The following is a 12,379-nucleotide window of genomic DNA, read 5'->3' as shown; positions in this document are numbered from 1 at the left end:
ATTGATGTCATCGGGATTATACATTTTTCCATATCTCCCAGGCATAAATACGTAACATATTCATAATACTATTTCACTGTATAATAACTACCCAACAACTAGTACTACTTGAGCTGTAGTTAAGCTCCCATATTGATTGTTTGATTGTGTTGTTTTCAACCCCATTTGTTAGTTGTGTTGGACTAAAGTTTCTGCTAAACGACGACATAAAGTCTCAGCCCTTAACCTTAGTACATGTGGTCAGTCAGAACGAGATGGTGTGTCAGTATCTTGATGCCCTTGTGCATGGTACTTTTGGACCTTCAGCATTCCCATGGCAGCCCAGAGAAGACACATGGAGCGCTATAGAGATCAGGAGGACATTTACAACAAGAGTTACGGTTTGATACACATAGTCTTCTTAATTGAATCACATCAATTCTGTGATCTTTATTATTTAATCATTCTTTGACTTATTCAGCCTTTTGTGCAAACTCTCTTTGTATGATGTAATTTACTGCAACAAAGAGAGACTCTCCCTTTGTGGCTTTGAATGAGGTTCCCCTATTGTTTCACAGAAGATGGTTGGAAGTTGGCTGTATGTGTATGGAAACTAAATGTCTTCCCATGATCAAGACCTGCATTAAGGGGTCATTATTTTAACAACAGGTCCTTCCATATGTATGACAGATAGATCAGCATACAAGTTGGTACAGTTCAATGGCTAGGCTGGTGTCGGTTGTTCTATCTAACATATATATGGATCTGAAACTCCCATGTGTGATGCCACTAGGGGAGTATATCTACACTAATTAATATCACACCTGGTTGTAAAATAGGAGCACTTTAACCCAAATACATTGTTTTCTTGGAATAACAAATGTTTACCGGGAGTGAAGAGAAAGGCTGGCTCAGGGCGGACTCCTGGCCCTGACATTGGTGCTAGCACCAACATTATGGGGCTGACTCCAGCAGTGGCTCATAACACGGTGCAGAAATAGCGAGAACACTTTTGGCCAGCAAGAAACGTGTGTGCACATGGGTCATGGGTCAAGTAAAGAAGTATTGTTAGCCTTGTGCGAGTTAGTTCTCTGTAATGTAGGTCTTATTTGACTGTGCTGCAGGCACTGTCCGGGTACTTCCAGCCGTGCTCTGGCTAAGCCACAAGTTTGACTCTTCCTTCCCTTTTTTTGCATGCAAGACATTGGTTCCCAGCATAGCTAGTTAGTACCGTAGTTTCGGAGCAGCATACTCAAATCATCAATTGTGTGTGTGTGTGTGTGTGTGTGTGTGTGTGTGTGTGTGTGTGTGTGTGTGTGTGTGTGTGTGTGTGTGTGTGTGTGTGTGTGTGTGTGTGTGAGAGAGAGACAGAATTGGTTACTATTTGGCCTACTAAGGACACTTCAAACATATAAACAACAATTTTGTAATGTAGACTGTATATTCAAAATATATCATACTTAAAGGAGAAAAAACTCTGTTTCATATTGAGTGCAGCAGACTTTGAAATCCCAAGAGAACCAAACCTGTCAAGCTTTAAGGTTTCACTATTGTGACCACCATTCTGACAACATCCTGTATCAGCTCAAGATGTAAACTGTAACATTATCATGTCAAACAAATTGCAGCAGTCGGGAATGGATAGCCTACATTTACATTTCCTTCAAATAGCCTACACGGTAATAAAAAAACTAAAATAGGCCTACCAATAACAATCGCAGAATAAAAAACGTGTACCCTGAGGTCCAACACGTGAAAAGGAATCGAACAAAACACGACGCTACATTCTAAAATGTCCCCCCCCCCATTCTAAAAGTCCTTAAAATATTCATCCCTGAAACCCGGAGGTCAGTCATTCATTAGTCGACACCGGAACACCCGGAGAGCTATCAGCGAGCACCTGGACCTCAACGGCTCAGATTTCATCTCCTCGCCAAGAGACACGACTCCTCTCCAGGCCACATCGTCATCACTCCAGCGTTGCCATACCGACCTGCCCCGACGCAGACGTTTGTCCAGGCAGTCGTGTCGGACTCGGTGCTTCGTTGAAATCTAGTAGGCACTGTAGCAAAGTGTGTCCGTGCAATATAAGTCTACATTCGATGTCTCATATATATCTATAACAGTCACAATAGTTTCATATCTCAAGGTTTGCGTTGTAAAACTCGTTGTGTCCCATATTTTTTCTTTATCTATTTGCATATTTGGAAGTGGTAAAAACTCTACGAAATACATAATTATTCAATTTAAATAAAAACAACTGAATAACAAGCGATAGAATGCCAGGTAATGCTATTCCCCTTTCTTACCGTCATCCGGTTTGGTTATCAGGTGCAGATTATTAGGGAAAGGTTGCCACCTAGTGGTCGTTTGGCATCATAACATGTACAGGCAAGGGGTCCAGTATCTGAGTTGGCTCTGTTATACTGTACTTTAGAGGCTATTCATTAGGAAGGATGTCATCTGTTGGTTTAACATTGAGGTGCTTATCTAATCACTTAATACTGTCGTATATGAGCCTTCAATATAATAACAGATTTCGAATTAACTTATCTCTTAGCACTAGGCCTATATCTTAATAGATTTACTATTAATACATTTTTATTTAGTCAGTGAAGCAAAAACATCTAGGCCTAAATACAAACAAATGAGGGGAAGGGTATTTTATTATCCCCATATTTGGACATTGGGCGTGTACCTGAAAACATTAGAATGAGTAAAAGTCTAATTTTGAAGCCTGTACTGCAAAGTCTAAGTGTTGTATAAATGTTTATTCAGGATATATACAATGCTTTGGCAACTCATAAAAACTGATGTCCTTGATAGAGCCAGAGCATTTCACACAATCCAGAGTCACTGACGTAATTGTTTAGACCTGCTGAATAGGCTTGGACTTGTCCAGTCTGGAGAACTTTAAACACAGCCTTAACCTCAAAGTCTGATAGGATGCAGAGAAATCGATGGTAACTGGATCTATATTCAATCTATCGTTATCTATCCACCCATCTTTTTATTCCTATCTATCTGAAAGGAGAAAATACTAACCTCAACCCTATCTATTTACTCATCTTTCCACAAACTGTCAACGTTGGCTTTCACACAAACAACATGACCAAATGAAGGGTAAATACTACCCACGTAGTTTTTATTATTCTGTTACAAATATCGGTACTTGGTTTTTTACCACTGGTGCTTACAATAACACATTCAAAGGAAAACAAAAACAAATGAAATTACAGGCCAAAAGAAAAAACTAATGTTTTAATGATAACAAGAGATACAAATGAACTCGCCATTAAGTCCTTAAAGAGTTTATGATCATTTGGGCCCCTGGTCTTAGTGTGACTTCAGGACCACGTAGAGAGCACATTATGTCGGACTACACATTCAATAAAGATTCAAATAAAAGAGAGGGAAAAGAAGGAGAGAAGCAGAGATGGAGAGCTAACAACAACGGACGGGCGAGAGACATGTTCATTTATTTCCCTAGGAAAACAAAACAAGAAAAAAAAAAAATCAGGATATTACAAGAGCCAATATCAAACCTATTAATGCAAACCTAAAACAATTGTGAATTTACAAACTTACAGTACATTCTCAAAACGATTAGCTTATGTTTCATAAATCCTGGGGATTACCCCAACATCCAACAGTTTAAAAGGAAAAGAAAGAAAGAAGAAGTAGCCATCAGAAAGTTAAAAAAAAAAAAAAAAAAAAAAAAAAACATTGGTAATGACTCCCCCGCCCCGAATCACCGCCACCCTCAAAACCTCTCCCACACTCAGAAAAAAGTCTCTCACTCGATCGGGGCACGTATAGTAAAAAGCTTAGGACAGATGTCCTCTTTAAGAAAGTACAACTAGGACCCCCTTCAAGAGGAGCCAGAACATGTAAACTAGTCTCCGCATTTAGTCTCAGCAACCACCGTGACTTCTACTACAACATGCGGAGCAAAGATAGAAAACATTCACAGCATGTGACGGCCCTAAAATGGTCAAATGGCTGCCAAGTGCCTGGAAGCGGGAACCAAAAAACAAGGGGATGAGGGGGGGTGGGGGAAACGGAGAATCGTATGATGGGACAAGGGACGCAGAGTTAGTGGAGTAAGCAACGCTGTGAGCCTCCCCGGTGTCTTCTGTTGCCCGCTATGCGTCTGGCCCGCTGGCCACAGACCAGAGGAATTCTCTGGTGGCCATGGTAAATATAACATTTAGAATAACAGCACCATGGGCTGCTGTCTGTGGATTTAACCCAGTTTTCCTGGGTCTTCGCTGGGCTGTGGTTCTGGAGGGGTGGAGGGGTGGAGGGGTGGGTCGGGGGGGGGAGAGGGACACAAGCATGCCTTCAAGTCTAGCCCAGACCGCGTCGGAGGGAAGATGGTTCCGCAGGAATACAAGCTAATAAGGAGGAGAGCTGGAGACCAGCGGCATCTCGGGCACCGAGACCCCAGAACCAGGCCAGAGGAGAAGGAAATAGTCAAATTTGGTCATGTGGACTTGGTTATTTGTCATACAAGCACAAACAGAAAAGACTCAAGAGTAATTATTTATTGACCAGGTGTGTGTGTGTGTGTGTGTGTGTGTGTGTGTGTGTGTGTGTGTGTGTGTGTGTGTGTGTGTTGACTGTTTGTTTGCACTGTGCCAAGATGTCACCGATATGCATCCCAAGTAAGATTTCTGAAGCCAAACGTTGTGTGTAAAAAAAAAAAAGAAAAAAAGAAAAAAAAAAGTTCTAAATCAGCGAACCCCTGCTGAGAGCGACAGACATACCCCTCCCCCCTCCTGCTCGCGTCCCATCACCCGTTTCTCCTTCAGATGAATCGCCTTATCCCATGTCTAGGCACCTTGATATGCGTTAGAGAGTTCACAATAGAGGCTGCCATGTGACGACATGCGAGGATCACTGTGGAGTCTTAGTGGTGCCATGACTCACCCTCTCCGTGTTGCCATTGGATGATAACAAGCAATCAGGAGGAGGAAGAGCAAACACATAGCTTATACGGACCGGTCTCTTGAATATGACCGTGAAATAACAGTTAACCATCAACGTCACAAAAATAGTTTCCAAAGATATTTCTGCTCAGTGTTCATTTCACAGGGGTGGTCAGCTTGAATTACCGTGTATTAACATTCTGTTTTTCACAAAGATGAGTTATTCTTGATGGTATAACTAACCATTTTCGAACCAGAGGTTGTTGAAAAAATTGGATGGATACTAAGTCTCTCCTAAATTGGTCTCGCCTTCGGAGAAGCTTCAGAAAGTGGTGTCCGAGTTAAATCTTAGTTATAACGGCATATCGTTTGTATAATATATGCATTCTTGTTTGGAGTGCCGTTTCACTTCAACACTTTACTACAAGTTTGTGGCCGCTTATGGCCATAGACTCTCACGCCGGGCTATATATACTGCTATGTGCCAGAACTGGACTTCAAACCTGTACAATTTTGTATTTAACCCTGTATGTTACATATCTACAGGCTTGGGACGTGTGATTGGACAGGGTATTATATACAATTCTGTATATAGCGTATCAGTACTGCATGTGTTAACTGTATTTATACAGGTTTATATAAATATAGATAAGTATATTTCTATGTACATTTTTCATATTTCAACATTGCATAAAGGATAAAATAAATAATACAAATTGTAATCAAATCATACGCAAGTAGGTAGGATTTAAGAAACGCTATACGAGAGCCAAGGTAATTCTAGTCAATTGAAACGAGTTAACGATACTAACAATAATCATAATTATTCAGTCATGAACGGAAAACCAAAGCAATCTGGCATAACGGTACGAGCTACACCACAAGGACCCTGCAAGTTGACCACCAGGGGGGCTTCTGGAATGACTGGAGAGGGATGTGTGAGGGTAGCTTCCTTCTGCTCAGGGAGGGGGGGGGGGGGGGGGAAGGTGGAGCACCTGGGTTCTTCACCTCCGGATGTCCCCGGCTCCTGGGGCCTCCAGCTCCGACACCAGCCCAGCCTCGGGGCTCTGCCGGCGGGGACCCTGGCTGCGGTTGCGGGGGTGGGCGTTCAAACCGCCCTTGCCGGGCTTGTCCTTGTCCCCTTGCCGAGGCGGGCGTGGGTGGCTGGGGTCGGGGTGCGAAGGCGGAGGCGCCTGCCGGCGGTGCTCCGAGGCGGGGGCGGCGGCGGGGGCGGCGGCGGCGGCGGGGGGGGGCCGGGGCAGTACTCAGGGGGGAGCAGAGGCTCAGGCTGTCGCACAGGGCGCCCCAGTTCTGCTCGCACTGCAGACGCACACTGTGGGTCAACGCCTCTTTCACCTCCTCGCCGCAGCTCAGAAGGATGTTGACCAGCTCCACGTATGGCCTGCGCGCACAAACACACAAAAAAACAAACTCAAATCACAACGTCATGTATGCATAGACGGCACCTGCAAACACAGCATGACTATCAACAACGACACAATGTCTCGACGGTTGTTAATGTACCTCAGAGCACAACAAGGAAACCGGGATGGATACCGGAAAATAACATCAAAGTTAATGGTGGTGCGGGGAATAAAGTGAAGCATTGACTGCATGACGTGTATGCATTTGAGTTGTGTGAGTCTATGTGAGCTGGCATGCAGGCGTAGCCATGCATTGCTCTGTGTGATGGCATTCAGGGGCAGCGCGGGGAATGCCACATGCAGGCGCATGCAAGCGTGTGCGGCACACACACACTCACCCTTTAGGAAAGAGGTCCTGGAAGTGGATCATCTCCACCATGACGGCGACGTTCTCCTTGGCGGCGGAGCAGAGGTTGTGTTTGAGGTAGCACTCCCTCTGCAGCTGGAACACCATCTCCTTGATGGACACACACTTCCTGCTGATGCAGCTGAACTTGTGCCGGAGGCCGTGGGCCATGCACTTTAGAGCATCTTTGATGAAGGACTTTCCCTGTGCATTGCAGCACACAAACACACACGCGCGAGCACACACACACACACGCAAAAAACCCCACACACACACACACACACACATGTGGCCACGCAAACACCAACACACACACACACACACAGACAAACACACACACACACACAGATTCACGGCTGTTAAGTCTGGGGTTCTGCAACTGATGACCGCATGGAATTCATAGCAAGGATTGTGAGGAATTTTTTCCATGAGCTCAACACAAAAGCGACCTTTTCATTGTTGGTCGGTTATTGCATTAATGTAACTGTGTTACTTGTGAGCATCCAGCACTCTTTTATCGATGTGCGAGTGTGCGTGTGTGTGTGTGTGCTCTTGCTACACTCAACATTTTGTTAGAGAGTAAAAGCTAGACTTTCTGAGAAGCTGCTCGTGGCGAAATAGGGGGTGTACGATTTTACTGAAGCATATAACCATCTAATAAAATGGGCTAAATTTAACCCCTGGGTTCTCCATGGGGCCAATATGTGAGGCTGACGGACACGTTGAGCGCTGCGGGGCCCGGGTGGATGAGGGCTGGACCCGGGCCCTCGTCTAACCAAATGAAAGGCGAGCTGACCATGGAAGACGGCCAGCTGGCTAACCCCGGCCCGGGCTGCATACACACACACCCGTCCAGCACCAGTGAACCAAAGAGATGTTCTGTAAGGTTGCGTGCCTGTGCCTGTGTGTGTATGCGTGTCTGTGTGTCTGTGAGTATGTGTGTATATGGGTATGTGTCTCTGCGTGTGTGTGTACTTTTGAAAAAAACAAAAAACAACCAAATCTCTTTTGGCAGGAAGATTGAATGTTACACTGATGGGAACAAATAGTGCGAGTCAACTATTCATCGTGATTAAAGGCCCGTAAACACGTCAGCGGGCCGCATGGCGAGCGCGTGACGCAGCGCAAGGGAGGGGGGGGGGGGGGGGGGGGGGGCGCGCACTCCATTACCTGAGAGTCAAACTTTCCGGCGTTGTGCAGGAACGTCATGCAGATCTCCTGCAGACCCCGGATCTCACACGAGTTGTTCTCGAAGCACTCGAACACGCCGCAGCCCACGTCCCCCGCGCTCACCAGACAGTGCTGGATCTCCGCTGGACACACACACACACACACACACACACACACACACACACACACACACACACACACACACACACACACACACACACACACACACACACACACACACACACACACACACACACACACACACACACACACACACACACACACACACACACACACACCAGGTTTGGTGTAATTCTTTACTCTTAGCGGAGTGGACATGTCCATATGCGTGTGAGTGTGCACAAGTATCTATATGCATGTGTGGCTATAGTGTGTGTGCATGCATGTACACATGTCTCTCTGTGAGTGTGTGTGTGTGTGTGTGTGGAGCAGTGGTTTCAGAGCTTGGTCTTGCAGAGGAACGCTGGGGGACAGAGATATGAATGTGTCATTCTGCGCCAGGCTCCGTCTGCACCACCAAGGCGACAGGTAGGATGCTGCATTGCAGATAGGGCCTCCAGGAGGGACAATAAACACACACGTTAGCTCGGTCGCCTCACTAGGTGTGTAGCAACACGTTTGCCATTAAGAGGAGAAGCCTCACAGCAGCGGGCTGATGCAGTTACAGCACGTGACTACCACGTTGCTGTGGTGACAAGTTAAATATCAAAAATGGTTGGGAGATTTTGCAGTCTGTATGCAAACATATGGAGCGGAGAGGAATAGAAAACAAAATGTTGTGAAAGTGGATCAACACCCCATTGTCGGCTGTTTATATTATGGTGCACGACGTGTTCTTGGGGCGAGCCAGAGGAGTTTGCCAACATCTTTGGAAACATCTTTCTTCACTCAAACTTCACGATTTTACATTTATCACAAAACTGGGGGAGCGGGAGGAGGTTTAATGTGAAACACAAATCCTTTAGGCTATAATAATCCACTTGACCAAGCGTTGACTTGAGTGTAATCGAACATGGGTGATTTAACTCAGACCTAACGGGTAGGCTTGAGGAAAACACTTTTAATGTTATAATCAGTCCAAAGTGTGCAGCGCACCGGGCAATTGTAGAAAATCGAATCAAACAAAAACAAAAACGTTGATTTAACTTTGTCAGAGCAATTCATCATTTACATTTGATTCAGGGGTTATGCTTGTCAACAAAGAGCCTGTGTTGCTTCGAGAGGAGGAGTACTGCTTAGGAGGTTTGCAGGCACTTAGTTAACTTAGTTAACTTAGTTAACTTGTAGTGGGCAGCAAAAGTGAGCCGCTGGCGGGTTATGCTTGTGTTGTCGGCATCGCGGGAATGTGCTTGGATCGGAACGTTGCTCGCAACGTGCATTGCGTTACGCGTCGGTGGTAACAGTGTGTACAGTGGACCGTACTACTGTTAAGCCTGCGTCGGAAGTGTCCCGTGTACGGGAGGGGAGACGACGACGGCAGTAGAATAACCGTTGGCTCCTTGAAAATCTTATTTCATTTTTTGGCAAAGATCTCAGGCGCGGGGCAACGCAGTCATTTGTGGTCAGACTTGATTTGCTGCGTTTCTGTATTGCAAAGCGAAGAGTAAACAGCACCACGTGAGGGCTACGAGAACATAACAGCCTGTCAGGTCCGATAGTAAACTAAAGCAATATGGTCGATGCATATGATTGTTACCGATGAACTGCCAATCTAACTACAAATATATCAATCGGCTTCTGTTGACACACACGCACACACGCGCGTATGTGTGGTTTGCATATAGTCAACACGATAGTCAAACGAGCATACATGCTGTCAAACTTTACTAAGGATTATCTAACGTTCCAATATGCAACACACAGAAACGCGTTTCCAAATAGTAGCCTACGCCAATGCCCTGAAACGCTGAAACGCTCACACACACACACACACACACACACACACACACACACACACACACACACACACACACACACACACACACACACACACACACACACACACACACACACACACACACACACACACACACACACACACACACACACACACACACACCTCAATGTGCTGCCGATTTCATTACCTGTTAGGCTACCTTGGGCCGTTCTATTAATAGTTAACTAACATATTGAATTCCCGTCTCCGATTATTTACAAGATATCGACTTCCAGGAAGGATAGAAATAAGAAAAAAAAACAAATGCAATCATTATCTTTAAATAAACAACATTAGTATTAGAAATAGATGGAATTAGATCGCACGTGCAAACACAATCTGTCTCCACTGTGAGATGTGTGGTCAGTGACAGCACAACGTCGACCCAATGCTGTCAACACACACACACACACACACACACACACACACACACACACACACACACACACACACACACACACACACACACACACACACACACACACACACACACACACACACACACACACACACACACACACACACACACACACACACACCTAATGTAGCACATATTAAAATCTTATCTTACCTGTGTTCTGGAGGGAGAGGCGTCCTTTCTGGCTGGCGGGCTTCTCGGGGGGGCTGTCATGGAGGTCGATATTATCCAGCCCCACTACGTTCCCAAACACCGTGAAAACGAGCAAGGCGGTGATCAGCTTCAGCAACATGATTGTGTCCTCATCAATGTCCCTCCAAACTCTCTGTGGGTGAAGCGGTAAAACGGCGTAGCGGTTCTACAGCCTCTCTTATGTAGAGTGTTCCCCGTGAGGCCGGCTGCGTGTGTCTCAGGGGCAGGGAGTTGGAGCGAGTGAAGCAGCAGCGAGTGGATGCTGCTTCCTATATCTCTCTCTCCCAGCCCGGGTGTCAATTTAGATGAAGGAGTTAAGCAGGTGTTGGTCGCTGCGCCGCGACCAATCAGAGAGACTGACATCCGCGAACAGGATTTAGGGGGCGTGCCCATAGTGAATGTCCCCCCTTTTATTCTTCTATAAAACTGCAGCCATGAAGAAGTAGTCATTAGTACGCGCGCTGTTTAGGCTCTGTGCGTACGTGTGTGTGTGTGTGTGTGTGTGTGTGTGTGTGTGTGTGTGTGTGTGTGTGTGTGTGTGTGAGAGCGAACATGCGTCCGTGCGCGTATGTGTGTGTGTGTGTGTGCGCGCACGCGCGCGTGTGTGTGTTTGTGTGTGTGGAGGGAGCAGCCTACAATATTCCAACTAATATAATGTATCGATATCAACAGCATAAAATCCACTTAAACGATTGTACAAAGGCCAGCCAAGAAAAAGGTTTTTCTTATTGTAACTTTGAGCATACCCTTGGACATCACGACGAAGGGACCAGTGTGTGAGTGTATGAGTTGAGTCCGACAGGGTACAGGGGGGAGTTGATGTTGTTGGCCAACCATCTATACTTCCTACAACTCTCAGCCCAAAACGCATCTTTGAAATCGTATAGTGTTCGAATTGGAGCTGAACAAGGGATGACACTCTTCGGACTTCCATTCATTGCTCCAATCTCGTCTACGAATACATCCTAACGTCAACATGGTTACGGATGCGGACAAAAGGCTGGAGGGCGTCCTCGTTCTGTGCGGACAAAGCATATTTTGCCCTGTGTAGAGCAGTGTGTTTTGATCAATGCCCCTTGGAACTATTTACATATTCTATGCCAATATGTTATATTCAATTTATTTCGATAGGCTATGCAATATAGTCAGCCTAAGATATGTTTGTAGATATAAAATAATATTTGTGGCCGTAATAAAGTCTAAACCCAGATCCTGAAGACTGTCAATGCCATCAACTAAACCCATTTTAGTTTCCCAGTCAATCTTATCCTAAATCCTAAGTGATCTATGTTTAGCTAAATGACGGTGCTGGACCGACGAGGCATCTTAAATCACTCGTAAAGGAGATGTTAGAACCATGCCGCATGAGAACAATTAATTTAATTATTTTCCATCATATCTTTCCCACAGATTCACACTGGGGGTTCTGCTGAAGCTCACGGCGATGCGCGCCAGTGATGTCTTAACCACACGGACTGGAATCTCCTCAATTCACGTCTGTGGAAAAAAGAAGAAGAAGAAAAAAGAAATACCCACGCTGCGGACACACCCTCGGTTTGGACCAATCAGAGCGCTCCCCTGCACCACCGCCTTGTAACGCATGTCACCGCGGTGCCTGCTGAATGCACACAGAACCAAGAGAGGCAGCCGATGCAGGCTAATTCACGCTCATCTTCTTCAATAACACCCTCCTCAAACTAGTAAACATCCAAAATGGAGTTAAAAAAACAAAAACAGGAATGCTTTGTTGGTGCTATGAATCTAATTGCTAATTTAATCGCACGTACTATTTTAGGAAACGGTTTTACGAGTGTTGAATTAACTGCTTTTTTTTTCTCGTTTGCCAAGAATGGGTGCGCTCATTTTACACCGTCAGATATTGTTGCCAGCCAGATCCTGTAGTCTCCACACCAAAACAACTAGGCCTACGCTTAACACGACTAATGAAAACTTAAAGGTGGA

The 12,379-nt window shown here is 45.5% G+C and overlaps 2 protein-coding genes across 2 annotated transcripts in view; both read right to left on the bottom strand.

The window, feature by feature from the left end:
• Nucleotides 1–12,379, bottom strand: part of atp6v0e1 (ATPase H+ transporting V0 subunit e1) — a 46,615-nt gene that overhangs the window by 14,577 nt on the left and 19,659 nt on the right. The gene's annotated exons all lie outside the window — the stretch shown is intronic.
• LOC132466085 (stanniocalcin-2-like) lies at nucleotides 3,097–10,721 on the bottom strand. The gene is given in 5 exon segments (XM_060063119.1): nucleotides 3,097–6,172; nucleotides 6,174–6,312; nucleotides 6,673–6,884; nucleotides 7,851–7,993; nucleotides 10,379–10,721. Coding segments are annotated over 5 exon segments (891 nt in total). The 5' UTR covers nucleotides 10,518–10,721; the 3' UTR covers nucleotides 3,097–5,914.

Source organism: Gadus macrocephalus, chromosome 10 (genome assembly GCF_031168955.1).
Source record: "Gadus macrocephalus chromosome 10, ASM3116895v1".
NCBI classification, from domain to species: domain Eukaryota; kingdom Metazoa; phylum Chordata; class Actinopteri; order Gadiformes; family Gadidae; genus Gadus; species Gadus macrocephalus.
Note: the sequence above shows the minus strand (reverse complement) of the source record. Positions and strands in the feature narration are given on the sequence as shown.